The 26,807-nt window shown below is 49.0% G+C and overlaps 1 protein-coding gene across 3 annotated transcripts; it reads right to left on the bottom strand.

The window, feature by feature from the left end:
• Positions 1-2,066: 2,066 nt before the first annotated feature.
• Positions 2,067-24,824, bottom strand: Tef (TEF transcription factor, PAR bZIP family member). 3 transcript variants are annotated; one of them, XM_050165690.1, is made up of 4 exons: positions 24,669-24,824; positions 12,557-12,874; positions 7,071-7,291; positions 2,067-5,497 (listed from the first exon to the last, which is right to left on the bottom strand). In XM_050165690.1, exons 1-4 carry the CDS (start codon positions 24,769-24,771, stop codon positions 5,282-5,284), a joined length of 858 nt encoding a protein of 285 aa, XP_050021647.1. In that variant the 5' UTR covers positions 24,772-24,824; the 3' UTR covers positions 2,067-5,281. The 3 variants fall into 3 exon arrangements, with proteins under 3 accessions (XP_050021647.1, XP_050021646.1, XP_050021645.1); XM_050165689.1 differs by having other exon boundaries at positions 24,657-24,811; XM_050165688.1 differs by lacking the exon at positions 24,669-24,824 and adding an exon at positions 16,243-16,496.
• Between the last annotated feature and the right edge of the window lie 1,983 nt (positions 24,825-26,807).

Raw genomic sequence — 26,807 nt, 5'->3', positions numbered from 1 at the left:
ACCAGGCTGGCCTTGAACTCACAGAGCTCCACCTGCCTCTGCCTCCTGAGTGCTGGGATTAAAGGAATGCACCACCATCGCCCCAACCTTTTTTGGGGGGCGGGGGAGACAGGTCTCTATAGTCCTAACTGTCCTGTAGCTCAATCTTTAGACCAGGTTGGTGTCAAACTCAGAGCTAGACCTGCCTCTGCTTCTCAAGTGCCAGGATGAAAGGTGTGGGCCACCTCGTAATGCTCGGCTTTTTTCCTCTTTAAACACCAATTCCGTTCTGGAGAGTTTTGAGTGTGGAATAGGGCAGTGAGGTACTAGATGTGTTGAGAGGCAGCACAGCTGGAAACAGCAGACCAAGGCCTAAAGACTTTTCCCTCCACTAGCCGGGATCCCTGGAAGTCAGCCTGCTGGAAGGTAAGCAGAGGCTCACAGGGTGATCCAGTGCCTGCTGCCTGGATCACAAGTTTTTTAAAAAAAGCTCCTGACTGAATGTGATGCTACACACCTCTAGCTGTGGGGGTGGTGGCCAGCTTGAGTTAGACAGTAACACCTGGAGGTTGAAGAGACGCTTCAGTGCTTGTTAGGAGCTCCTACTGTTCTTACAGAGCACCCGAGCTCCTTTCCCAGCACCCAGGTCAGGCAGCTCACAACCAACCGTAACTGCAGCTCTGGTTTCCACAGGCCCATGCACTCAGGCACACATACCCACATACATATATAACTAAAAGTTATATATTAAAAAAAAAAACCGGCACTTATTAATTCCAGTACGCAGGAGGATGAGGCAGGGGAACTGTTTCTTAGTATTTATTTGCAGAATGGCTTTTTCCTTTTTTTTTTTTTTTTTGATTTTTCGGGACAGGGTTTCTCTGTAGCATTGGAGCCTGTCCTGGAACTTGTTCGTAGACCAGGTTGGCCTTGAACTCACAGAGATCCACCTGCCTCTGTCTCCCGAGTGCTAGGACAAAAGGTGTGCACTACCACTGCCTGGCTTTTTCAATTTTTTTTTTGAAACAGGGTTGCTCTGTGTAGACCTATCTGACGTGGAATTCACTATGTAGAACAAGCTGGCCTTGTACATGCAGATCAGCCTGCCTCCATCTCTTAAGTGTTCAGATTAAAGGTATTTGCCACTACCTCCAGGCCAGAATGGCTATTTTAAAAAGCCTATCTGGGGGACTGGTGAGATGGCTCGGAGGTGGGGAACACTGGCTGCTCTTCCAGAGGTCCTGAGTTCAATTCCCAGCAACCACATGGTAGCTCACAACCATCTGTGGTGGGATCTGATGTCCTCTTCTGTACTGCAGGATACATGCAGGGAGAACCCTGTATACATAATGAATAAAAATCTTTAAAAAAAAAAAAAAAGCCTATCTGAACAACCATTCTCCAATCCTCAGCTTTTTCTTTGACAAATAAAATTAAAAATGGTTTCTGGTCCCTGAAACCACAGGGGTCCCAAGTATGAACAACTTTGACTATATAAACAGAGTTGAGGTGGTGGGGTGTACAGGCCTTGCTGAGGAAGCAGGAGCTGCTAAGAATGGAGACAGGGAAGGATTCAGATGGGGCAGAGGGGAGGGAAAGGCAAGGTTCCCCCCCCCCCAGATGGGTTCTCTGTGTAGCCCTGGAACTCACTTTGTAGGCCAAGCTGGCCTCGAACTCAGGCCTGCCTCTTCCTCCCGAGTGCTGGGATTAAAGATGTATACCTCCACCACTTGGCTAAACGTGTATTCTTAGATGATCTTTTTTTTTTTTTTTTAAACAGTTTACATCAGGCATTTGAGTTCCTGGTGTTTTTATTGATTATTCAGTCTGTTCAAACTACCTTTGCTGTGATGTGTGTCCTCCTCTCTCAAGATAAACAGGGTAGAAATTACCTTCATTTGACAGGTGAAGAAACTGAGGCACAGAGGAGTTGGGTGATTGGGTCAAGGATATCTAGCTGGTATTGACAGAGGCACTGCCTGGGACTCCAAAGAGATAAAGTTTCCTGGCTTGGTGCTTATGTTAACATACAGAGAAAGGAGAGAAAGGAGACAAAGGAGGGGATAACATAAAAGACCATCGCCAAATTCTCGTCTCAAAATATTTAATTTTGTTTGAAAAGGATACATTCCCAACTTCCCTCCCTACCACATCACTCCGGCCCACCAGCAGTGACACACTCGTACAGGCACACACACACATAAGGCCAATGGGCTGCTGTCTGCTTCTACCTCTGCAGCTGGGACAAAGGGGTTTTCTCCTGACCTCTTTCCCCCAACAAAGGTAGGGAGAGGGGCCGCTGGAATGCGGCTCCCGGGGAGGATGCAGAGCCCCACACATTCTACCAATCACATGCACTTAGAAAAATAAAACCAAGTGGTGTTCTGGCATCCTAATACCAAAAGACAGCAATCTCTACCTGGAAATCATCTTTGCCTTTTTCTAGAAAAATTTATTGCACTTAATTAACAGATGTTAAAGAAGCTGTGGGTGGGGCTTAGCCCTGGAAACCAGGAGCTCCACGCCCCTCCTTACAAGGAGCACACTTCTCAGAGCCACTGGAGAGCTTCACGCGTGTCCCCAGGCTAGAGGACTGGAGGAGCTGCCTGAGTGGAAAGCAGACCACAGCACCCTCTCAGCAGGGAGTGTGGACCAGGGGTCAGGTTCACTGCCTAGTACCATCCCCAACCAAGGGAGTCAGACCCACAAAACTCAGCCTTTGGGCCAAGGATAAGGTGACTCAGGCAGGTACTCCACAGGGCGGAGTTTTCTCCAAACGTGTGTAGTTCTCTTATAAAGACATTTCTTGTATGTACATTCCTGCAGCATTCTAGCTCATTCATGCATCTTTTTTGAGGTCGCAATAGAACAGGACGCTTAGGAAGTGACAGCACTTCTCATCCCAAGGCGAACCCATGGAGAGCCAATAGAAGTTGGCTTCTCAAGCCTGCTACTCTTTACAAGATGTCAGAGATCTGAGTGCAGGAGACTCAGGCTTCAGTCGTCAGCTCCTAGAGTGAGGCAGGAGACTTTCGTGGCAAGACAAACAGCAGAGATCAACTCTTTCTGCAGTCTTGGGTCCTAAAGCCAAGAGAGGAGCCGAGCTTATGTGAACACTTTTTTTTCCAAGATGTCAGCTTCCAGGCATGCTTCTTCCCGTACCACTGCTTTTCATTCAAAGGCTTCTCCAAGAAGCGAGCGCCATACCATTTCCAAGTAAGCACTTTAGGAGGAGCCAGACCCCCCTGACTTCTGGAAGGAAAGGAGGGCACCACAAGGCAGAAGGTAGGACCAAGGGAGACATATTAAGCCCCAACCCACCCACTGGGGTCAGAACACAGATGGCATCCAGAGCTAAGTATCCATTCCTTAAAAACTAAAACTTAAAAAACACAAACCTTACATTTTCTAGCCAAAGTGAACGAAAAGCCTTTTAGCTCAAGGCTTGTCCACCAGTAAGGAAGTGAGAACTGCCTCTGGGTGAACAGCCGGCTCAGAGTGCCGGGTGGGTGGGAGGCAGGCAGCCAGGGCAGGACACTGACATGCTGGGTGTAACTGCCCTTTGTGGTTACAACAGAGTGACAAGTGTGCACATGGTTCCTACAGAACCACAAAGTCAAAGTCACGGACCTAGTAGGAGGGAGACCTCCCTTGACCTCAGGGGCCTTTGTCAAGAGGTGATGTGCAGGTCCCAGGAGGAGCAGGGCATCTCCTGGCTGCAGTCCATGGCCAGTAGATGGTTTGCCCTGGTCTTAAAATTATGAAAAGTCTTGAAAGATTGGGGCCCCAAACAAAGCCACTGTTTAAAATAAAGCCAGTGTTAAGAATAATAAAGCACCCTCGTCACCTCTGTCTCCTTCACACAGGCTGCCTGCCCTGAGCAAATAAACACACCCTCCTAGAGGGTGCCCTAACTGACCCACATGAGCAAAGGGTTCCACGATTTCCTTAGCCAATCCTCTGGGTAGAGCAAGAGGACAAGTTCAGACAAACGTAAGAGAAGGGTGCAGCTGTGAGGCAGAGGAAGCCAAAGCTGCAAGAATCGTTCCACCCCACGGCCAGACCTGTGTGGTCAGCCCCTGACTCCTGAGACCAAGACTGAGGGACTCCAGGCCAGTGTAAATGTCTCCAGAGCTGCTGTCCTTTGAGATCTGTACTGTGACTTCGGCAAGTGCACTTCTATGAGGCTGCACCCTGACACTCACAGAAAGGATTCTGTCTACGAAGTGAAAGGCTCTCTTCTGCCTTTAGGGAGACTGAATTCTGGCCTGGGACACATCAGTGAGTCAGAGCAAGGAACCAATGGAGCGTCACAAGAGATAGCCCCTCACTCTGGTGCCCACAACAAGAGGCTGTGGAGGCCAGTTTCCTAAATACCATGTAGAATTAATTGGTACCCTGGTCCAGGAAGCTTAAGTTTCCTAGGTGATGGGGTTTCTTTCTAAACCTAAGATCTGAGAATGGTTGCTGGGTGAGAATAACCAGAAGCCAGGCAAGCGGAAGTCAGGAGCCTCCAGACTGGCCTGGAGGTACAAAAGCCTCCGTAGGTGCTGGCAACTGGAGCCCAGAGAGCAGCCACCCTGGGAATGTCTCTTCCGTAGCAAGTGGGATGTAGAGGGAGCTGATTCCAGGGCTGCTTCAGGTCTGAGAGCCACAAGATAAAAGGGATGTGGGAGCTAAGAAGGGTAGGATGCACTTCTGCTGGTAGCCCCAAACTCCACTCCAATTCCAGGCTATGCAGAGACCCCACTCTCGTGGCCCACCACCCTCCACACACTAACAGAGTATTATATTAGCGAGTCCTGGCTCTGAGACAGATGGGAATGATGTTTCTCTCAAAGAATTTTTGGGGACAGTGAGGTGCATGACAGACACACCCCAAGTGGAAATGCACCTGCTACCTGAGACAACATGAGGGTGACAACAATCATGACTCATTCTGTAGACAGCCCTTGTCAGTTCAGACTGAAGACTGAGAGAAGGCTAGGAAAGCCTGAGCACTGTGGAGAGCTCTGGACTCCAGAGGTCCCTTCTGATTCAGTTGGGACATCCAAGAAGAGAAACTTGGGCCGTTTACCCGTCTACGTAGATTCACTCATGTTCCCCCTCAGAGAGGAGCCTGATCCCCTGGGGAAGTCACCACGTGTGCTGGCCATGTTGTAATGAAGCTGAGACGTGAACGCTCCTAGAGCAGACCATGTGCCCATGAAGAGTCCTAAGTCTCCACACGAGTGTGGGGTCCTGGGAGCCCCAGGCAGAGGTCTGAAGTGCAGGCAATGCCCTGCAGGGCAAAGGGCACAGGTTACAAGGGCCCGTACTTGGTCTCATACTTGGACACGATGGTCTTGCACTTGCCCACCTCCTTGCGAAGCTCAGCGACCTCCGTCCGCAGGGCTGTGTTCTCCTTCTCCAGGAAGGCAGCCCGGATGGTGATCTGGTTCTCCTTCAGGCGCCTGGCATCCCGGGAACGTTTGGCTGCCACATTGTTCTTCTTGCGTCTTGTCCAATACTTTTCATCCTGTGGGAAAGTACCCTTTGTGGGTGGTCTGGTGCTCCCCCTCAGGGAACCTAATCTTCTCACCCCAGGTCTACCACCCCCACAGTTCAGTGCTGTGGTAAGAAGGAATACTGTGGACACTGCCCTGTCTTCAGAGGGGCAGGCTGCAGCGTGTGTCAAGGGTCTGCCTGGACAGGCAGTGTGCTGTTGTGTGCTCTGCCCTTGTCTCCTTCAGGCATACTGATTAACATCTCTCTCTGAGACAAGGTCTCTGTTAGATAGCTCTCCTTGTCTAAGAAATCACTATGTAGACCACCTGGCCTTGAACTCCCACCAATTTGCCTGCCTCTGCCTTCCAAATGCTGGGATGAAGGACTTGTGCTATTATACCATGCTTAGTGGTGGTAAAGCCATCAAGCTAAGTGCAGTCTCCTGAGATCAAACCTGACTCTACAAAACCATGCAAGAAAGAAAGAGTGGGAAGGAAGAGAGGAGGTGCACACCCACGCCCCATGTTACATGTGTGGATGTTAGAGGAAAACTTTTGGGTGCCAGTCCTCATTGTCTATCACTGTTGTGTTTGGCAAGATAGGTGGCCCAGAGTTTCCAGCAATTCTCCTACCCCTGCTTCTCTTCTCCCAAAAGGAACACTGGGATTACAGACACACACTGTTACAGCTTTTACATGCGTTCTTATTTTTTTTTTTTTTTTTTGGTGGCAAATGCTTTACCCACTAAGCCAGTGGTTCTCAATCCATGGGTTGCAACTCCTTTTGGGGGGCGGGCAAACAATCCTTACACAGGGATTGCCTAAGGCCATGGGAAAACACAGATATTTACATTATGATTCATAACAGTAGCAAAATTATTTATAAACTAGCAATGAAATAATTTAATGGTTTGGGGGGGTCACCACACATGAGGAACTAGGGTCACAGCATTAGGAAGGATGAAAACTAAGCCAGCTCCCCAGTCATACAAGGTGTCTTTTGTCCTTTAACTGTTCAACCTTGCTTTCTGTGGTCTAGTGACTTCTCTTCCCCATGGCTGGACTAATGCCAGGGAAGTGGAATACTAACCAGAGGCTCTGGGAAGAAGGGAACTATCTGAGTCATTGGGGCTAAACCTTGCCTAACTCTCTCTTCCCATCAAACTGCTGCTGCGGTGGCTCCAAGCACAGAACTTCTACAGTATCTATGGTAGGAAGAGTTCTCCATATAAAAATCAGGTGTGAGGTCAGGCGGTGGTGGCACATGCCTTTAATCCCAGCACTCGGGAGGCAGAGGCAGGTAGATCTCTGTGAGTTTGAGGCCAGCCTGGGCTACAGAGTGAGTTCCAGGACATGAACCAAAGCTACACAGGAGACCAGGATAGACTAGCATTCAGAGATCCGCCTGCCTCTGCCTCCTGGGTGCTAGGAGTAAAGGTGTGTGCTGCCACCTTTACTTCTCTTTGAAGTGCTAAAGATGGAGCTCAGGGCCTCTCCTCCCCAGCAAGCGCTGTACTCACTGTACTGCTGAGCTATGCCACAATTTACCCCGGACTCTGAAATCACTGCTGTGCCTTTAATAAAGGATTTTTTTTTTTTTTTTACCTTCTGCTCATCAGGAACAAAGACTTTCTTGGCTTTTTTGATCATGGGCTGTGGCTTCAGGTCTTCCTCTGCAAATTTGTGCTTCCGGGGGTTGAAAAGCTCCCCACCTGGCACACTGGAGAGGACCAGGTCGGCAGGGTCAGGATTGAAGTTCACATCAACCTCCACACAGTTGGGGTCAATGGGACTTGGAGTCTCCCTTTCCTTTTCCAAGGACGATTCTGAAAGACAGAGGCAGAAGATCTAGAAGCTGGACAGAGAAAATACACACCGCCCACCAGACAACCTCCATAAACTACTGCCATTAAGAAAACCACATCGGCAGCTCTAGAGGCACATGTGGTTCACTTCCTGAGATGACCCTGCCCTGTTTTGTGTGCTATGGATCAAAGCCAGGGCTCCACACACGCTAAGCACGTGCTCAACCACTGGTCACTCCAGCCCAGGAATTATTCCCCTTTGAGGAACAGAACACACCAAAGGACAGGATTTTTCAATGTTTTGTTTCCCCGAGAAATGGTAAGCGAAACACTAAATCATTACCCCCTCAACCTCCTATGTCTCAGGTTCTCCACGAATGAAAACCAACATGGGGTAAGGACACAGGCTGAGAACCGGCACGGGTTCTGCTTCTGAGTCCACTACGTCAGTTGCTGTGCTCATTCATTTAGCCTTACAATACTGAAAGGAAACAAATGCTGTTATTTTTTTTTAATTTATTTATTTATTTATTATGTATACAATATTCTGTCTGTGTGTATGTCTACAGGCCAGAAGAGGGCACCAGACCTCATTACAGATGGTTGTGAGCCACCATGTGGTTGCTGGGAATTGAACTCAGGACCTTTGGAAGAGCAGGCAATGCTCTTAACCACTGAGCCATCTCTCCAGCCCCAAATGCTGTTATTTTACAGAAAAGGATTCCAACGCTCAGATAAATCCAACGGCTTTCCAGGATCCCACAGGTAAATAACTGAAGTAAAATCTGACTCTTGGCCTGGCTGCTTCTGGCTCCTTGCTCCTCCTGTTCCATATGGCTAATTGCTTTATAGGCAATTGAATTAATGTCAATTTTAGAGGTCAAAGGTTGTGTGTTGAGATAAGAGTTGTATGAGAAGAAAACTGAACCCCTGGCTTATATGTTCAATGCTTCCAACAGGACTACACCAAATATTCAGCCAACAGATAGTTACTAAATGCCAACTATATCCCTGGTAGTGTAGTGTCCTGGCAGAGACAACACAGTATAACATAGAAGTTAAAGCCATCTGTGTAGCCATGGCTGTCTGGGAACTCACTCTGTAGAACAGACTAGCCTTGGAAGTCAGAGATTCACCTGCCTTTGTCTCCCAAATGCTGGGATTAAAGGCGTGCGCCATCACTGCCCTGCAAAGCTATGGTTCTTAACAGGGGACAATTTTGCCCTGCAGGAAAATATCTGGCCACATCAAGTCTCCAGGGTGCAACCAGCATGTGTGTAGCAGTCTATGCTACTAGACACCCTACAACACAAAAGATAACAAAATAGGGATGGAGAGATGACTCAGAGGTTAAGAGCCCTGGCTGTTCTTTCAGAGGTCCTGAGTTCAATTCCCAGCACCCACATGGTGGTTCACAGCCATCTGTAATGAGATCTGGGAGCCTTTTTCTGGTCTGCAGGGATACATGCAGGTGAAACACAGTATACATAATAAATAAAATAAATAAAAATATTTCAAAAAAGATATCAAAATTAAAACAAAAAATCTTTCTACAATCCCCCCACCCCCAATAAATGTCCATGCTGCTAATACAGACATTTCCCTTGAAAGAGGAAGTCACTGGGATATTCATAGCACAAATGTGGCATGGTCAAGTTTAGGTTTCATCTGGATAAGGTTGAGTGTGGTGGATCGGAAGCTATAGGTTATCACTTGCTATATACATAAGCACTCCCCCCATACACACACAAAGGTGTGTGTATGTGTATGTTATATTTGTCTCTGTGAGTCCTGGAGCTCAGTGGTTAAGAGCACTTACTGCTTTGTTTTATTTAAATAATTTATTTGGTTTTATTTTATGTGCATTGGTGTTTTGTCTACATGTCAGATCTTGGAGTTACAGACAATTGTTAGCTGCTACGGGAGTGGAGATTGAACCCCAGTCCTCTGGAAGAGTAGTCAGTGCTCTTAACCGCTGAGCCATCTCTCCAGCCCGCACTTACTGCTCTTGCAGAGGACCTGGGTTCAGTTCTTATCATCTATCATGGCAGCTCAACTGCCTGTAACTCAAGTTCTAGGGGATCCAACACCCTCCTTTGACCTCTGTGGGCACTTTATATACATGGTACACACACATACAAACAGGCAAACACTCATACGCAAAATAAATAATGCTGGGCATGGTGGCACATGCCTTTAATCTTAGCACCTAGGAGGCAGAGGCAGGTGGATCTCTGTGAGTTTGAGGCCAGCCTATCTATATAGTGAGTTCCAGAACAGCCAGGGATTACCTCTGAGAAGACAACTGCCCAGAATCATGGATACCAGCATAGTATCCTGATTTGGGCAGTGCTGAAATGGTTGGGTCACTCTGTGAGAATCCACTTGCAAACACATACTTCACTGAAACTCCTTCCTTAGGGACTGGAGAGATGGTTTAGTGGTGTAAAGCACTGACTGCTCTTCCAGAGGACCTGGGTTCAATTCCCAGTACCCACATGCCAGCTCATAACTACCTGTAACTGCAACTCTAGGAATTCTGACACCTTCACACAGACACACATGCAAGCAAAAACACCAATGCACTTAAAGAAAATAATCCTTCCTTAGGGTGGGCATGGTGGCATCAGGACAAAAAGGCAGGCAGGTCTGTGATTTACTTATATGCATGTTATTTACACCATGTGCATGCCTGCTGGGTCCCTTGAAACTGGTCTTATGGATAGCTGCGAGCCATAATGTTGGTGTTGGGAACAAAGCTCATGTCTTCTGCATGAACAATAAGTAAGTGCTCTTAATGGCTGTCACTTCTCCAACCCATTTCCCTATCTTTAATTGACACAATTTGTGGGTCAATTCCACATGTAAAATATTTTTAAAAATTTTACTGTGATGTACATACGTGCAGCTCTAAGTGTATATGTGTGAATGTAGAAGGCCAGAAGTTAATGTTGAGTGGGTCTCCATCACTCCACCTTTTTAATTTAACTTTTCAATTGTTTTATTTATTTCCAAGTGTGTACATCTGCATGTCTATCACACTGCATGTTGTGCAGGTCAGAGGACAACTTCCAGGAGTTGATCATCTCCTTCCACTATATGGATCCTGGGCTCTGTTGTCCTCTGATCTCTACACATTTGGTGGACACAAGTTTGAGTCCCAGCATTCCATTCTGTGCTGAGCCATCTTACCAATCCACTCTATCTTATTTTTGGTGGACAGGGTCTTTCACTGAACTTGGAGCTTACTGATTTGGCTAGGCAGGTTGGCTGACTGGCCAGTATCCAATTCCCCAGCACTGCCGTGTCCACATTGTGCTAAGAAGCTCATGATTGTGAGACAGACATTTTTACTCTATGTGAAATGCCTGTTGGATCCCTTAGAACTGGTGTTATAGATGGTTACGAGCCATGATGTGTGTGATGGGAAACAAATTCAGGTCCTCTGCATGAACAGTAAGTGTTTTTTTTTTTTTTTTTTGAGACAGGGTTTCTTTCTCTGTGTAGCTTTGGAGCCTGTTCTGGAACTCACTCTGTAGACCAGGCTGGCCTCGAACTCACAGAGATCCACCAGCCTCTGCTTCCCAAGTGCTGGGACTAAAGGCATACGCCACCACCGCCCAGCACAATAAGTACTCTTAGTGGCTGAGCCATCTTTCCCACCCATTTCCTCTATCTTTAATTTTAATTTAATTAATTAAATTTATTTTGCAGTGCTGGGAAAGAAACTCAAGGCTCTTAAAAAATATTTTATGTGTATGCATATTTGTCTACATACGACATTTATACCTGGTATCCACAGACACCAGAAAAGGGTGTCAGATCTCCTGGGTCTGGAGTTACAGACAGCTATGAACTGCCATTTGGGTGCTGGGAATTAAACCTGGATCCTCTGAAGAATAGCCAGCACTTTTAACCACTGAACCATCTCTCCAGTCCAGAACCCAAGTGCATGCTAAACAAGCACTCCCATTCCGCCGCTATCTTTGGTCAAAGCATCTTTGGCCCCTCTTTTTTATTTTTTAAAATGGGGGTCTCAGTATGTTATCAAGACTGGCTTTGAACTTGTGATCCTCCTGCTTCAGCCTTCTGAGGAACAAGGATTGCAGGTCTATGACACTGAATCTGATTTTTTCTTTTTGACTCTTGCACTGGGGCCACAGAGATACAGTGCCTACGACATGTGCTGCTTTGGAAGCTGACCTGAGCTCAGTTCCCATCATATCAACACAACATACAACATCCTGTAATTCAAGCTCCAAGAAATGCAGTGCTCTTTCCTAAGGCCCCACAAGCACTGCACTCATGTGCACACACCTGCCTCCCATAACTAAAGTAATAAATCTAAAAAGAGGACATTAATACTTCAGGTATACAATAAAAGGCTCTAACAGTGATATATATATATATACTCCAACCTCTTACTTTTTAAATTTTATTTGAAAATAATTCTTTTTTTGAAAAGTTAAACAGAAACACACCATGAAAATTTCATGGTGTGGGTCCCAGGAGACATGTGTCATCATGTCTCTGAGGCTACAGAAACTCTGGGTAGCTTCTGAAACAGGACACATCTTTCCTGATGGATTTATGTTCACACATGAAAACACAAACCAAAAAAATCAACCCCCAGGCCAAAACAGTAAAAGATGTCTTAGATCCTGAAGATAATCTTGGAGCAGTGGGAACGGCATTTGTGCCAGTGCCTAAGCGGCACCTGCCTATGCAGACAAGCACCCTGGGTTCAAGTGCTACTACTTCAGTCCTATCAGCTCGGTGACTTGGGAAAGTTTCTTACTTTGCCTGTGCCTCAGTTTCCTCATCTACAAAACAGGGATGATAGCACAAATAATCTCCTAAGATCATCTCGATAACTTTTGTTAATGTCTGGTATAGAATCAATCCTAGTATATGTTGGCACTTACAGTCAGAATGTCAATGACAGTGGTGTTTAAAAACACTGCCTAAACTTTGCAAGAATCTGTGACCAAAACCCTGCTGCCATAAAAGAACTGTATCAAATGCAGAACAGGATTTCTCTTCTGCAAGTTGCAGCCTGGGAGCTCATCCCACCGTCCTGAGCATGTGCAGTGCCCCAGCAGAGGAAGACCAACTTGTCAGGCCTATTTTACCCCCAGCTTTATAGACAGTACTGAAGACTCTGGAACAGAGGGTCCCTCTAATCTGTAGCCCATCAGGACCTGCTTCAGAAAAAAGAGCACACAGGGAATGTGGACATAGCAGAGCTCAGTGGAAGTGGGCTCCTTAGATGAGAGTGTCACCAACCTGTGCTGGACACGGTTTCCGAGGGCTGAAAGACGGCAGTAGAGGAGGACGGTGGAGATGCTGTGGAAGAGCTGGCAGACTCCTTCCCTTCAAGCTCTGCCACAGGCAGCAGCAGGTTCTGGGCCAGGTGGGTTGGGCTGGCAGGAATGCCATTCTCCAGCAGGAACTCATCCAGGTCCATGTACTCCAGGTGGAAAGACTCGCCATCATAGGGGATGGTCTTGTCCCAGATGGGTGGCATGAGGGAGGCAGAGACGGCCATGGTACTGGCTGCTGCCGACTCGTCCTCCTCCAGTTTTTCCTTCCCCTTTTCCTTATCTGCAAACAAAGTCTATGATGAGACACACACAAGAGAGTAACTACCTCATCCCAGGAGGGGGGCAGAGAGCCTCAGGGAAGCCCCATCTCTCTCAGAGGCCTGTTTAAATCCCCACCCCATATACATGTTTCAAGAGCACGTCCTGTCTTCCCATTATAACCTGGTGTGTGAACCAGGCAGGCTGGTCTCCTTTGGGGGTGGCCTTTCTGGAATGCTAGTGGCATACTCCAGGGCTTGAGGTGGTCCCAGAGTTACTGCAGAGTAGGCTGTGGGCAAGGCCTCTGTAGGAGAGGCTACATGGAAGGAAGTGGTATTTCTTTTTCTTTTTTTTAATATTTTTTATGGTTTATTTAATGTGCATTGGTGTGAAGGTGTCAGATCCCCTGCAACTGGATCTTCAGACAGTTGTGAGCTGCCATGTGGGTGCTGGGAATTGAACCCAGGTCCTTTGGAAGAGCAGTCAGTGCTCTTAACCACTGAGCCATCTCTCCAGCCCCTGGAAGTGGTATTTCTGACCTTTCCTGATATCTTAGTGTGGAAAGGGCTGAAGGCCGTCTAGCCAATAACTTCTGGGTTCTCCTGTCCCATTCTCTCTAGTTATGTCTCCTGTGTGTCAGGCGACCTGATCCATGTTATTCAACCTGAGCCTCAGTGGTTTTCACTGTCAATAAATATAAAGCATCTCTTTTTCGAAGATCAGTGGTAACATACAAAGATGACTTCTATTGAGTATGTAGTACCCAGTACACATTGCAGGGAGCTCACCGAGGGTGGAGACTATGTCTGATTCAGCTCTAGATTTCAGGGGCCAACGAAAAGCTAAGCACACAGTGGCTATGGGAACCTATATAATGACTGGAGAGTACTGGATTTTTAGACACATGGGCTTCATGTATAGTCACTGAGAGCAACCAGTTCAAAAGGCCTTTACCCCTGAATAGTAGAAAGAGTGGAGGCAGGATTCCTGGGAGGATGGAGAGGGGTGGAGATGGAGAAGGAAAACTGTTCCTATTTAAAGTGACGCTAATCAATTAGTGAAGATCAAATCCCACCTGTCTTAGTCAGAGGTGATGCACATGGATATCCAAGAGAGCTCAATCAAGAAAAAAAACCCAGAGAAACGTGATGAGAAGGAAATCAAAGTGACAAGGAGGGGAATCAGAGATGTGGGGGGAAAATCCTGACAAATTCATGCTGGGTTTTCAAAATTGAGGGAGACAACTTTGAACTCTGGATTTAGAAAGAGAGAGAGAGAGAGAGAGAGAGAGAGAGAGAGAGAGAGAGAGAGAGAGAGATATCAAATATTATTATACTTGACATAAAGCAGTCATGCTTGGGCCCCAAGACCAGACAGCTAAAAGGCAGTCTATTAGCCTATTAGTCCAATAAAAATGACCAGACTCAGCAAGGTGGAAGTTCTCACAAACAGAACTTGTTCGTAGCTTCTAATACGGTTTAACCTGAATTTCTACAACTGCTTTTTTAAAAAACAAAACAAAACAAAACAAACAAACAAACCAGGCTTTGATTTAAAAACAACTGGGAAGCAACAAAATTCCCAGCCTGTGTGCTGGGTGGGCCAGATGGCTTCACTGCTTGTCTCTGACTCCACATTCTGTTCAGAAATGACTGGACCAGTTGGGTGGGGTCACTGGGGATCAAAAGAGGTAAAAGAAGGGAGGAGATAAAAAAGTAGCCTTACAGAAGGACAAGCAACAGGAAGTTCCACATTTTGCCTGACCAAAGCAATTGAAACTATTATTTTTTCCCTGGTTTTTCTCAGACAGGGTCCCACGAAACCCAGGCTGACTTCAAAACTGATGTGCGGCAGAGGATGACCTTGAACCAGTGACCCCCACCTTTACATCTCCAGTGCTGGGATTACAAAGCAGGCACCACTACAATCAGTCAGGCTATTTTAATTCAGTGTTTGTAAGGTGAAATTTTAAATTAACTGTAAAAGGTAAATGCCTGACGTGCCCAGCGCTTAAATCACAGGGACTGACACCAGTGTTTGTCAGCTTGAGACAGCAGAAAGAGCACCAAATCAAGAGCCAAAGGCCCACCCATGTGACCTTGAGGAAGCAGAGCCACCTCTCAAGAGCCTCAACTTCTTCGCCTGCAAAGTGTAGATAATAAGCTAAACAAGACAAGACTGTGTCAAGATGTTTGCGAGCATGTGCAAACGTCAGGTAAAATCACTTAAGGACTGCTCATCACTGTAACCTTAACAAGAGCTGCCAGATGTGAGTACCAGCCTGCCCTTTGTCTTCCTCTCAGATCTGGAGCAGAGCATCTCTCCAAACAAACAAAAAGGTTTGTGCACATGAGGTCCTGAAGCAGGAGGTGAGAACCCAGCCTCACCTGATGAGTGGAAGCTATTTATAACCCAACAGTGACAACCAGAAGCACAGCAGCCCCGGAACACACCCAGGAAAAGAGAAATGGCATTTCAGGAGGGGAAATGAGTTTGTCAGTGCAGGGAATACATACACCGCCTATCTCTTCCCATATACCCTAATTACACTCAGCTCTCGAGAATTTGAAGGTCTCCGCCGGAAAGCACACCTGAAGGCACCTAAAACCCTACGATAGGTGGCGGTCCTACTGCTCTTCCAGGCCAAATACCAGGTCAAGCCTGCCTTCCACACAAAGCCCCAGGGACCCTTGTGGCCTGGGCAATACTATGAAGCCGCTCCTGCCATTGCTAACCAGGTGAAGCACCCTCAGTGGCGGCTAATACTCATCCCCGGCCCACTTTTACCCATCCTTCATCCCCTTAAAGACACCACGGACCGTCACTCCACACCACCTCCTCCGTCTGTACCTCAGCAGCCGCCCAGGGACACATTTCCAGTAAAGCAGCACAGTGGACTTGCTCAACGTCCACTCCCGGAGAGGAAGAATCATTCTCCACCAGGACGGGCCGAAGACATAAAAGGCCATCTGCTACACTGATCGGTGCTTCTCAAACTTTGGTAGTGGGCTCTGCACCCACTGTGGTGCAGTGGGGTGCTTCTTAAAATACAAGCTTCTGTCCCAGGATCCGCAGGCTGGGAGAGGCCCAGGAACCGGCATTTTAGGCAAGTGGCTCCCTAGGATCTGGATGCAGGCAGCCCCGCTGCAGCCCCAGCTAAGTGGCTGCTTCCTTGCAAAGTTCCATTGACCTGTCCTTTCCAGAGAGCCCCCTGACTGTCTCTCGCGCCCACAGGCCTAGCCCGGCAGGTCCCTAGTCATCTCCCGCCCGCATAACGCCCCTACGCTGGACCACTTCACCCTGACCTCTGACCGGACCCGCCCCGCCCCCACAAGGCCCCGCCCTTGCAGAAACCCCGCCCCCAGACACGCGCGAGCCGCCCCCCCTCACCGAGGCGCGTCTCGCGCGGGGGATTCTCCATCAGCTTCTTCAGGACCAGCGGGAAGGAGCCCGACAGGCCCCGTTCCCCAGCAGCACGCCCCGGGCCCGGCCCCGCCTGCGGCTCCACAGGCGGCTTCTTCCCGCCGCCCGCGTCGGACATCGTGCCCTGAGCCCCGCTCCTGCGCCTCGCCTCCCCCGCCCGCACCCCGAGATGGGCCGGAGCGGCTCGACCCGCCGCAGCTGCTGACACGGGCAGCACTGCGCAGACGCGCCACCTCACCCCCGCCTCCCTCCGTCCCCGCCCGGCCCGCGGACGGTCCCGTCTCATTCATTATTCATGAGGCCAGGACGGCGGTCCCGGAGCGTGGCTTCCGATTGGTGTGCTCTGCGCGAGGGTGGGCACAGCTCCTCGAGCCGGGATTGGCTGGGGTGGCCAAACGCGCTCGACACGTGTGGGGCCAGGTGAGGAGCGTCCCCCCTCGCCCGCCCGGGAACATCTTGGCTTTCCGTGGAGTGCCTCGCTTCGTTTGGGTCAGTCGTGTCCTCTTAGCCACCACTTTCGTGACTCCCAAGTTTCCTCCCAGTCCATCGCGGCTTCCTCTTCCTCCTTCCCTCGGAGAAGCCACCCCGGAGGGAGGCGGGACTGGGCGCCAAGGCCCAACCCCGAGGGTCACGTGGAGCGGCAGCCGAGGCGTCCCGCGAGGGGCGGGGCGGCGAGGGGAAGGCGCACGTCAGCCAATGGGCCAAGGGGGCGGGGCCGGCGCGGTTGCACGAGGCTGTGCACGTGCGGCTGCGGCGCGGAGGGGCGGGGCGGGGCGGGGCTGGGCCTGGCCTTGCTTGGCCTGGCCTGTTCTGGTCTGTTGTTCGGTGGACTCTGCCCGGGTCCGGGGACTGGGACGTGGGTACCCCGCCAGCTCTCCTCCCACGCGCCCCCGAGGTTGGCGGAGAGCAGGCTGGTTCCAGGCCCGGCCGCTCAAGCGGGTGTCAAGTTCCCGCTGATCTGGGGTTTGGGAGCAGGCGTGGCTGCGGGACAAGCACTTGAGACCTAGCCACGAACAGGGGTCGGGGCGTACTTGCGACCTTGGGAATACCACTTTCTCCACCTCAATCTTAAAATCCAACATTAAACTAGACAGTCAACACAGTTTGGGACACCCCCAAATTCTCTTTTTACAGCTAGGGTTTCCCTTTCTTAGCATTAAATTTTAACTTTCTCAGAATCAAAACAAACCAGAAACTACCTGTCTTGCATTTTGTGGGAGACCCACTTCTTAACAAAAATATCGAGGCTTTCTGGGTTCCTTAGGAACCCTGTAAGTCGTGAAAAGGGTGAACAGACCTTCAAGGCGGCTCGCGGAACTTTGTGCCTCGGCTTCAAGCCCAGACAATACTAGACGCTCTGGGATTAAGGTCCCAGAGGGGCAGGGACTTGGCCTGTTTATACTGTGTCCCTCCCTTGGCTCCCTGCCTCTGAGGGAGGAGCCGGCGTCTGGCAGAAAGGCCGCCTGTGGTTCCTGCGGTAGGTGCAGAACCAGAACGCAGCAGCAGACAGCTGAAAGCGCCTGGAATTAGAATTTTGCTGGGACTTGAGGAAAAGGAAATTGAGTAGCTGAGTAGGCCTGAAGGAAAAGACTTGAAGGACTTCAAATCCCAAATTCAAGTTGTTGCTGCCACTCTAGTTAGAGGTCTGAAGCCTCCAGACCATTGATTGTTTCCTTTCTCTCCCTATGCCAGAGGGGGATAAGGCAGGATCTGGCCTGTAGTATAAATACTTTGCCTAACTTAATTAAAATAAGAGCAGCTCCACGAAAACGGAACAACATACAACACGCTGGAAAAGAAAAACTCGGGGAGTAAGATGGCTCTTGGGGTAAAGGTGATTGCTGCCGACTGTGACAGCCAGAGTTCACTCCTTGGTGCCATAACTCTCACAGACTGTCTTCTGACCTCCATGAGCACAGTTCCCATGCGCACACACACAGCAAAATATAGCATAAGATTTGTAAAAAGAAAAACGGTTCTCCAGCTCGTTTGGTTATAGAGGAGCTTGCTAGACTAGACTTAAATGTATATTTTCATGACTAAATATTATATTATTGAGAGGGGAAAAATAACAATCTCTAACGTGGTAGAGTGGCAAGTTATCTGCTTATAACAAAGATGACAGGTCGGGAGAAGGAAAGATTTCCACTCCTCTTTCTGTCCGCTCTCCCTCCCCCTCCTTTTCCTTATCCACCCCCTCTCTTTTTAGCTATGGTTACCCCCCAGATGGATGATGACTGTTGCACCCACCAGCCAGCCAGCCTGGAACAGCTCACCTAATAGGCCAGTGACTAGAATGCATGAAGGAAACCGGCAGAAGCTTCAGAAACTGAGGTAGCATTCAGTCTTCCCTCTACCGACACTTCAGGGAGGCGTTTCCCCCAGATAACCAACTCAGGAGCCTTAAGGGCCCTGCAGCACCTTCTCACTAGCTGTGGGGATTGCAGCAGTCAACACTGTCCTGAAGGCAGAGACATTACTTTGTCTTCCTTCTCCAGCTGACCTCAAGAACCCCAGCTGCATTTCTCTACTGCCCTCTCCTGTCATTGCTATGGCCATAACTGTGACCTTGCCTCTTCTCACAGGAGAGGAATAGTGTTGTGCAAAGTAATTTGCTAATTGCCATAGTGTGTGAGCCTTCTAAAGAAACTACCTAAGAAGAGCGTGTCAGTGCCTGGTTAAACTTTAAAAGTATGTGGCAGCTGGGTGTGATAGTGCACACCTTTAATCCCAGAATTTGGGAGGCAGAGGCAGGTGGACCTCTGTGAATTCCAAAACAGCCTGGTCTACAGAGTGAGTTTCAGGACAGCCAGAGCTACATAATGAGAGTCTTGTCTTAAGAAAGGAAGGAAGAAGGAAGGAAAGAGAGAGAGAGAGAGAGGTATGATGTGTGGCATCACAGTCTCCTGTATCGATAAATATTGGAGATAGGGTCTCAGGTACTCCAGGCTAACTTCAAACTTGATATGTAGATGAGGATGATACAGGAGGTTCTCCTGCCATCACCTCCTGTATCATGCTACCACCTTTGTGTGGTGTGTGGGATTATAGGCATGCGCCATCACCAACATTTTATAGAGTATAGGAGATCAAACCCAGGCTTTGTGCATGCTAGGCAAGCATGCTCTAATAATAGCTTATTAATTAATTAATCACCTATTTATTGTGTGTGTATGTGTGTGTGCACACAAGTGCCATGGCACAGGTTTGGAGGTTAGAGAACAACCTTTGGGAGTTGGTTCTCTCCTTTACCATGGGTTCCAGGGAATAAAACTCTGGTTGTTAATCCTGGTGGTGCATCTAGGACTGACAGATGGCACAGGAACCAGGAATGAGCAAAAGCAGGCTGATAGTAAGACTTTCACTGAGTTCTAGAAAGTCAAAACTCACTGTCCCAATACTAACTGCTGGCAAGCACAATGCTTTGTTCAGAGTAGTAATAAATAGTTATTGGCTTGCTTTCCTTGCTTGGGGTTGGTAAGAAGGTTAAAACTTCTTAGAGCCAAATCTTATACATTTGTGGTGTGTTATTAATATGAGCTAACAGTCGTGTATTTGACTTCCGCTGGAATCTGGAAGAACGAGCATGAGCCATTCTTTCAGCAAGTCCCCAGGATTAGTCCTGCCAGCAACTCTTTTGTAGCCCACATACCTGTGGCCGGGAAAATGTGGTTCTGTGCTTTGTACTTTGGTCTCAATGTGCTCTAGGGTAGAAGTGGAGGGTGGAGCCTCTTTGTAAATTCTTGCCTCTCCCCTTCAATACTCCCAAGAGTCCTAGTTTCCTATTTGGTTTGTGTTTTGCACACTCCCAGGGTTTGGATAACAGATGAGCTGTCCCAAGAGTACCATGACCATGAAGAAGACCTCCTCCCACCACAACTAGCCCATGCAGTGTCTGACCCACCACCGCCTGACAGTCGGCTTTCCCTAGCTGACGTCCTGTTGCTGATGCAGAAGCTGGTGCAGGCTTCATGGCCCAGCATCTGAAGTCTTGTCCTTGGGATCTTTCCAACCTCACTCGTGTTTCTCTCCCCCGTGGCCCACCTTCTGTGGCTGGCACCAGTGCCCTTTCATTGTGCAAATTGAGAGCCTTTGTGGTGCTTTCCCCACAGCCTGAAAGCTCTTCACATCGTTAGCTCTGCCTCACTTTCCGGGTCTTAGCTGAGGTGTCACCCTTGGCAAGGGCAACTGGACCCATGATTGCTGTATTTCCTCACTGGGTTGGCAGCTGGAGTTGGGCAAAGACAGTGTTGTCTCATCTACGCCTGAGCCAAAGCATAGCAAATACTCACTAAGCTAGTAATGAATAACAGAATGACCAAGAAACACCACATGATTTCAGAGATCGGAGAATTCTATGGCTAGGCATGAGCCTGGAACAGAAGCTGAGTGACCTCACTGACAGCTGTGTGGCCCTCCCATCCTGGATCATCAGTGTTCTCATTGGTAGAATGGAAAACCGGACCCCCTTGCAGTGCTGCTGCACACAGTGATGCAGGAGTGGGTGGCACATGCACCAGTCAGTCCTTTAGCAGCCTCACTTGGGGTCGACCAGATTCAAAGCCACCTGGAAAGGGCACCTTATGACACCGCCACCAGTAGCTGGGACTTGATGAATATGAGTTTTTCATGTTTATAATGGTGGTAGGGTGGAGCAGAGAACAAGACCCTGGGATTCTCAGGAGGAAGGAAAGGGCCACTCACCTATTTGCCCTGAGGTGGCCAAGCTCTCTGAGTTCTTGCTTCACTAAAAGAATGAGAATATGCATCCCTGAGCAGACTGAAATGAGGAATGATGACTCAGAATGTACCCAGCACCTAGACAGCCCTATGCCATCTTCTCCATCCTGAGCAAACGCCACACTTTTTCTGGTTCCCCAAGCTGTGTGAGTCCCCATATAGACCTCTACTAAGACCAAGTTTGGGTCAGTCCAGGCTGCATGTAGTCCACCTGCAGCCTGTTTACTTCAGTTCACCAAGAGGACTGGAGTAAGTCCCTTCCGCTGTACCCTTTTGTTGTACTCCAGCAAGTACCTCTAAGATTTCTACCTATTGTCCTGTCCTGTAGGGTTGATGGTACCATGCCTCAGGAGTCTCACCACACACTTCCAAGGAAACAGCTCTGTGTATGCACAATCTCATAACATCCAGTTCTTCAAAGGAAGGTGAAAACAAGGAAATGAGGGTCAGATTGCCAAGGTAGGAAGGAAGAAGGGTCAGATTATAGGTGGAAAGAACAAACATCAAGTCAGCCATGCTGCTCTTGGCCCTTTAGAGAAAACAGCATGGTGTGTCACAGTTTGAAACACTTCCATGTGGGACAGCATATTTAGTCCTGGCAACAAGCCTGTGGAATAGGTATTCCTTGTCCTTTCTTAAGGCTAGGCTCTTCTGGGCAGCAGAGCCAAGGATCACATCCTGACCCTGATTTTAAGGCTTTGCCTTTTCTGCCTTGTCCAGGAGTATCCCTTCCTGCCCAGCTCAAAGTGAAGAGCGAGTTTGACTTTAAAGCATGTCCGGCTCCTGTAAATGGAGGCCTGGATACGTGGAGAAGATAAAAGGTGGGTAAGGGTGCAGTGAGCACAGCCTAGGCCCTGTGGGTGAGGAAAGGTAGGTAGTCAAAAGCTAGCTGGATGATTTAGACTCAAGATCTTTCAAGAGACTGAAGAAGAAAGAAGCAGGAGATGGAGAGAGCCCTGAAAGAGAATCTTTGGGGAAAGTACAAGAGCAGAGACAGGAAACATGGTTTTTATAGGTTCAGAGGTGAGAAACTGAGTCAGAGCTTGGAGAATGGATCCATCCTTTGCTCATGGATTTCCTAGTCTGTAGGGAAGCTGGTTGAATTTTGGCTCAGAGTAAGGACCACCAGGCAACCAAGGGAGTCTCAAGTCTGGTCAGTACTGATCAGGAAAGCTTACCTACTTGGGGACCAGGGAGAGGCAGAAGTTTGTGCAGGCTGCAACAGGCCCTGGAGCTGCCAATGGGGCTCCATGTGAATTTTGGAAGCGTCTTTGAACAAGAAAATTGAGCATGCAGCTGCAGGGAGAACATTCTCGAGGGCACACCTGGAATTTCTCACACTCTGCACTGCTCTTGTGGAAATTCCTTCCCACTGGAACGTAACTACACCCTGCATGTGACTTGGCCATGCTGCAATGTCTGGGCTAGCAGGAGAAAAGGGAAAGGAAGGTCTGCAGGCTCCTCCAGAGAAACCCACCTCTTTCATGGAGGTGAAGGGCAAGCTGCTGGCTCTGCCGACTCCCACAGAGGCCAAAGCAGTGATGGGAAATGGGGAAAAACGACCACAACAGAAACCTGTAAAGCTCGTCACAAGACTGATGAGCCTCTGGTGGGCATGCACTTACTTGTTTGGGTGGACATTTAGTGGTTTAAGAAGTCCAGGAGCTTTGGGGTGTAGTGACTCTAGGTAGTAATGTGACATAATTGGCTCCCCCCACTTTCCCCTTAATTTTTCCCCAGTTAGCCACATGCTGCTGTCAGTGCCACATGAAGTAACAAGACTCCAGCCTAAGACAATGCTAAATCGGGCTAACTAGTCCTCAGGCAGAACTTACCAGATCTTGGCAAAGCTCTGCCTAAATCCTTGGGCAAGTCTCTGCTAAGTGTGGGCCCTGACTGCCCATGAAGGATGGGGAATTTTCAGCTTTGCCAGGGCTCTACATAACAGCTGGGAGCCAGTGACTAGCAGTTGTTACCACACTTTGGAGGAGGCATTGTTAGTCTCACGCAAAGAACAGTGCCCTGAGTCCACCCTGAGAAATTTCCCTGCCTATCTGTGAGTTGGCCCTGTCTGCAGTCCAACAGGCATCTTGGGACAGCTGGGTGGGGTCATGAGGGTGCTGCGCCATCTTCCCTAGTACCTGCAGACATGGAAATGCTCTGCTCTCACTTCAGAAAGCCTTCCAGCTGGGCCTATCTACAAAGGCCACCCAGAGATGGCAGAAAGCTGTAGATATGGACCTAGCTAAGGCTCATCTGTCAGGGGGTTCTCCCAGGGGTATGTCAGGATATGGACTTCTGGTCAGCTGCTGGTGTCCTTTGCGCAATTGGATGCAGGAACACCTTCTCTGATGCCTGTCTAGGAGCGTGTCTAACTGCCTCAGCATTAGAAACTGCACGGTAGTGCATGCCTTTAATCTCAGCACTCGGGAGGCAGAGTCAGGCAGATCTCTGTGAGTTCAAGGCCAGCCTGGTCTAGAGGGAGTTCAAGGACAGCCAAGGCTGCACAAAGAAACCCTGCTCCAAAAAAAGAAAGAAAGAAAGAAAAGAAAGGAAGAAAGAAAGAGAGAGAAAGAAAGACGCTGTAGTCTAAGTCTAAGGAGCTCTCTGAGGACCTTGCCACAAGCTCCGGGGAAACCCTCTACCTCAGATAGCATTTCCCAGCATCAGAGCCTCTGTCCTGCCTCCCCCTAATTAACAAAATTAAGCCCATTCCTGGCTCCAGCAGGTGAAAGGAACCAGGGGCTGTCCTCTGGCTCCAAAGTTTGGAGAGCACCCAGGAAGAAGTCCTGCAAGGATACCAGGTTGATGACATGTATCAGATGCCAGCACAGAATGAGGCAGATGCCTGACCTCCTGTCCCCTGGCAGCAGAGACAGGGTGGTCTTCTCTAAAGGCAGCGAGGGGGGTTGATTGTACAGCTTGTGCTTAGCATTCAAAAGGCTTGGGGTCAATCCCCAGCACCACCAGAAAATGTAGTAAGAACCTAGGGTGAACCTGAGAAATTTTGCAACATAAATATCAGGAGAGAGTACCCAAGTTGGTTTCCTAACTCCCCAAAGCTAAGCAGTTTGAGCCTTTAACTTTCCCAGTAAAGATGTGTGATATACCTGGTATTGGCTACCCAAGCTGCCCCTCTCTGCACCTCCGCCATGCACTCCATTCTGCTTGTCCCTAGCCCTGGGGTTGCCTGTGGTATCCTAGGAACGTGTGGCTTGTGGTTCTGTTACATAACCAGCTTGCATCCCATCCATGAGTTCAGCCCTACAGCAGTGAGCAAGTGGCAGGCGCAGAGAGCCTTCTCCAGACACGGCTGCTGCCCAAATCTACTGGCTCTGCCACTCCTCTGCTCGCCCCCAATGTGCAGAGGGAGGGAGCTTAAGAAGTAATCAGCTTCCAGTTAGATTCCTTCAGGCGCTCTAGTCCTGTCCCTGTCCCATGTGAGCACAGCACCTGTCAGGAGCTGCACGCTGTCCATAGAGCCCAAAGCCAGTAGGTATGGGGGCAGCCCCAGAACTGATGTGGCATACACACACCGGGGGTCCTTCTCTGCATTGCAGCCCTTCTTCACCCATCTTGCTACTGTCCCGGTGCCTGCTCCCACCCCTTGGACACTTAGGTACCTTGCCAGTATAGATCACCTGTGTTCCTACCTGTCCTCTTCTCTGGCCAAGACAAAGAGTGTTCCAGCAGGGACTTGAGGACCTCAGGCATGTCCATGGCAGGGGCCACTCCAATCTGGTTGCAGCTCGACATGGCCCAGCAGGAGGTGCTTGCTCCTGAGTTTAGAAGCAGCTGGAGAGACAGGGGTTGGCTAGGGAGCCACAGGCTAGGGAGGCAGGCGGGGTGTGAGCCTGAGGCAGCCAATGGGCAGCCCCAACCCCAGCCCGCCTGTCCACCCCCAGCTCGGCCACCTGCCAGCTCCGGCTGCAGCCAGGCCTTTCCTTCCCGCTGCTTGGCAGGGCGGGCCTGGCCCTGCGCCAGCTGCAGCACGTGGAGCTACCGCGCCAATCCTCTTACAGAGAACCTGGCCTGTTATCTAACTTTGCAAAGGGAAGTTCTCCCCCAGTCTGGGAGCCATAACCAGGGCTGCCGGATGAGAAGGTGAGCAGAGCTCCACGCCCACAGCAAGTGAGCACAGGCACATAGAAGGAGCTGAGGGGTGGGGGAGGCCTGGAGGCCCAAGTTCAGTGGAGAACAGGGCACATTGTGGTAATTGTCCTAGGCTAGGATCAGAGGTGGCAGGAAAAAAGGATGACAGACAAGACCAGCACCCCAGGCAGCTCAGCACAAAAGATACTGTAGTGACACCATGCCTTCACATGGGAGCTTGTAAGCCTCAAGGAGTTGGGCATGTTTGAATGTATATGTGCCATGCACACAAGCCCTGTATAGACATGTACGTTTATTTGGGGCTTTAGACTATCTGTAGAACTTGAAGCCTGTTCTCCAAATCTCTTTGATCTCTCAAAAAGGAGAGAAGGGGAAGGTAGGTCCCCAGGATGGTTGGCAGCATGGGCACTGCTGAAAGGGGACATCTCTGCCAACTTGGCTCAGGCTTGTCCTGAGTGACTGACTACCTTGCTTCTTTGTCCTTTAAGTGGCAGTTGGCCACCTACCACAGACCCTTTCTTTTCCCACAGGTCCACTGTGATCCTCAGGACATTGAATGTGTGTGGGTGAAGTCAAGGACTTGTATATATATCTTCATCCTCCCAAGAGTGATACCACAGGGTCAGATTTAGGCAGAGATGGCAGATTGTGTAGTCTTGAACAAGGCAGAAAGTGATTCTGGGGCTCAACTCCAAAAGTCAACCAGTAACTCCTCTTCAGGCCTGCTTCCGAGGCTCTTGGTTTCTGTCCTGTGGCTGATCTCCACCAAGATCCTTGGCTGCTCTCCAGAATCACATTTTATACAGTCGGAAATGCTCCCAGTGCCTCTGCTGGCTTCTGCCCCAAGTCTTTAGTGAATTCTTTAACTACCTTTCTTCCTCCCGAGTGATTCTCCCCAACTTACTGAAAAATTATTACATATTATAGATTATCTATAACCTACAAATCTAGAACTCACTCTGTAACCCAGGCAGGCCCTGAATTTGTGTTCTGTCTCAACCTTTCAAAGAGCTAGGATTAGACTTCTACCACCAGTTTTGGCCAGCTTCCTTTTTTGTTTTCTTCCAGGTGTGGGGATGGAACTGAGGGCTTTGTGTGTGCTGGGCAAGCACTCTAAGCCCTCACTTAAATTCCTTTACAGTTTCATAGATCCCCTCTCATCCTCACCCCTTACCATTGCCCCCTTTTTAAAAAGATTCATTTTTATTATTTTTAATAGTTTGTAGGTGTATGTGTCTGTTTGTGGGTACAGTTATGTGAGTGCAGCTGTCCAAGCAAGGCAGAGGCATCAGATCCCCTGGAGCTGGGGTTACAGATGGTTGTGAACTGCCCAATGTACCCACTGAGAACTGAACCCAGGTCCTCTGGAAGAGCAGCAAGTGCTCTCAACCACTAAGCCATCTCTCCAGCCTCTGTTTGTTTGTTTCTGTTTTTTTTTAGTTACTTATTTTTATTTTATGTACATTGGTGTTATGCCTGCATGTATGTCTGTGTCCCCCACCATTTCCCCCTCTTTTTTTAAAAAAACAAAGGAAAATATCCATAGTCCATTTTTTTGGGAATGTGGGCGTAATACTCCAGGATACTTCCTGCTGGTTGGAGGTGCTGATAATCTTATGGGGACCTAAAGAAAATTTATAATTATGATCAAGTCCTGACTGGAGTATCCTATGAGTCTT

Source organism: Alexandromys fortis, unplaced genomic scaffold (assembly GCF_014885135.2).
Source record: "Alexandromys fortis isolate MF-2015 unplaced genomic scaffold, M_Fortis_MF-2015_v1.1 scaffold_157, whole genome shotgun sequence".
Taxonomy (NCBI): domain Eukaryota; kingdom Metazoa; phylum Chordata; class Mammalia; order Rodentia; family Cricetidae; genus Alexandromys; species Alexandromys fortis.
The sequence above is the reverse complement of the archived record's forward strand: the minus strand, read 5'-3'. Positions and strand labels throughout refer to the sequence as shown.

Excerpts from the sequence above, each read along its gene's own strand:
- Tef (XM_050165688.1), bottom strand. The coding sequence starts at position 16,393 with ATGTCCGACGCGGGCGGCGGGAAGAAGCCGCCTGTGGAGCCGCAGGCG. Across the intron at positions 7,292-12,556 it reads GGAAACCGTGTCCAGCACAG|AATCGTCCTTGGAAAAGGAA; the intron begins GTTGGTGACACT and ends TCTGTCTTTCAG. Across the intron at positions 5,498-7,070 it reads TTGTTCCTGATGAGCAGAAG|GATGAAAAGTATTGGACAAG; the intron begins GTAAAAAAAAAA and ends ACTTTCCCACAG.